Source organism: Carassius auratus, chromosome 29, assembly GCF_003368295.1.
Source record: "Carassius auratus strain Wakin chromosome 29, ASM336829v1, whole genome shotgun sequence".
NCBI lineage: Eukaryota > Metazoa > Chordata > Actinopteri > Cypriniformes > Cyprinidae > Carassius > Carassius auratus.
The window spans coordinates 20,333,354-20,335,303 of record NC_039271.1 but is presented as its reverse complement, the minus strand read 5'-3'; the positions used below and the strand labels follow the sequence as shown (position 1 = coordinate 20,335,303).

Sequence of the window (1,950 nt, the reverse complement as noted above, 5' to 3'; positions counted from 1 at the left end):
CATACTTTTATTAAGTATTTTATTCTTCTTTTTCCTTTAATTTTGTATTTTAACTTGAGTAAATATGCTTTGACAATTCACTGTAACAGCAAAATAATTCAGTGTTCCCCTACGACAAACGTCTTTGGGTACCTGTAATGAAGCTGATAAAGTCAATAATAAACAAATAATAAACAAACATATAACAGCTTTCTGAGATACTCATTCAGATTTTGTGGGCATTTAGGGAGGTAGAGAGAGGAAGAGAGAGGTAGAAAAAGAGAGGGGGGGATAGAGATTATTAGATTGCCCAAAGCTTACTTCTTAAGCATCAATGGCAGATTTTTCTTTATAAATATAAGCATCTCTGCATTTTTGGCTGACAGCTTGTTCCTCTTCTCATCAATAATATTCCCTGCTGTGCTAAAAAGTCGTTCGCTATCAACACTTGTACACGGTGCACAGAGGTAGGTGCGTGCTGCTTGTGCGAGAGCGGGAAAGCGGCTTTTATTGTTCTGCCAGTAAACAAGTGGCTGTCCACTTTGAGCGATAACTGGCTCTGACAGGTAGAAATTCAATTGCAATGATGCTGAGCTGCTGTTGTCACTGCTACCACATTCCTGATCTCCACCCAACAACTCAGCATACATAGCATGCAAGGAGCCGGTTCGTGGTACTTTCTCTGGGGGTCCGGACCCGCTTGCAGCCAAACTCGCCTCACCATCCTGCTGCTCCAATCCAGTGGCCAGGACATTAGAAAGCAGTCCACGTATCTGGGGCTTGACTGCGTCAGAAAAATATCTGTCTTTGTACCTTTTATTTACAAGAAAACAAAACATTCATTAATTTATTTAAATTGAATTTGAATTTGTCAAAAATCAGAATCAAAAATACTTTAATTATTGGGTTACAGTTGCTCCATGTTAGAAAAGAAATATGTAACAGCACAGAGAAATTACAAGAAAAATGGAAAATCTATACTAAGAAAATGTTCTATTATTTAATTTTGAAGGTTATGATTGGCTCTTGCTATGATTAGTCAGCCTAGCATACTCCAAAAAATATGCTTTTTTATTATTATTATTAATCTTATTAATAACTCTTCTAAATGCTCATGTTTACAGCAAATTTAACAGAATTTGAAGGAAGTACCAGCCTACCCAAAATAACACAATTACACTATTTCAGTAATAATAGCTTCTTGTATCAATCATTTAGACCAAATATGCCTATTCTTGCAATATGAATTAAGGAGCTTACTAGAATAGTCAAAAATATATATATTTATCAGTTATGAATTAAAACGTTTGAAATACTCATTTGCATGCTCTTTAATTCACTCTGACGCGCACACACTCACACAAACAAATGTGTAAAATAAGTTTTCTCACCTTGGATCGAGGATTGTAGCAATGCTATACAGGCGCTCAGACTCAATGTCACAGAATCTTTTCTGGACCGCTTCCAACAACGTGGCTTTTGAAGTTTTTACACCGTGGTCAGTCTCTGCTGTCTTCTCAAGAAGACGAGTTAAAGCTCTGATGGATGGTATAACATCTGCAGACGATGCAGTGGATGAGCTGATCTGCTGCGTGAGCTCTTCAAATGGGGCGAGTAGCGAAATCATGTTTCAACTAATTTCCACTGGCTACTGGTGAACATGGAGGGTAAGTCATAGTCGGCTACATAAGCACACAGGGCACGTTTCTGTTCCAGCAGACTCTGCAGCATGTATACAGTACTGTTCCACCTGGTAGGTACATCTTGCTGTAGTCTCTTGATAGGCTGGCCCAGTTGTTTCTGAATACTTTGAAGTCGTGAGTAAGCAAGCGGGGAGTGTTTGAAATGACCGACGATGCGTCTTCCAGAAGCGATTATATCAGCGATGCTGCGTTGTGACATGACTCCCTCGGTCACGGCGAGCTGGAGTGAATGCGCCATGCACGGCAGGCTGGGTAGATGGGCATCCCT

At 39.7% G+C, this 1,950-nt stretch overlaps 1 protein-coding gene across 1 annotated transcript; it reads right to left on the bottom strand.

Moving 5' to 3' along the window:
* Positions 1 to 271: 271 nt before the first annotated feature.
* On the bottom strand, positions 272 to 1,628 carry LOC113048336 (zinc finger BED domain-containing protein 4-like). The gene is made up of 2 exons (XM_026210115.1): positions 1,371 to 1,628; positions 272 to 792 (listed from the first exon to the last, which is right to left on the bottom strand). Exons 1-2 carry the CDS (start codon positions 1,604 to 1,606, stop codon positions 297 to 299), a joined length of 732 nt encoding a protein of 243 aa, XP_026065900.1. The 5' UTR covers positions 1,607 to 1,628; the 3' UTR covers positions 272 to 296.
* Between the last annotated feature and the right edge of the window lie 322 nt (positions 1,629 to 1,950).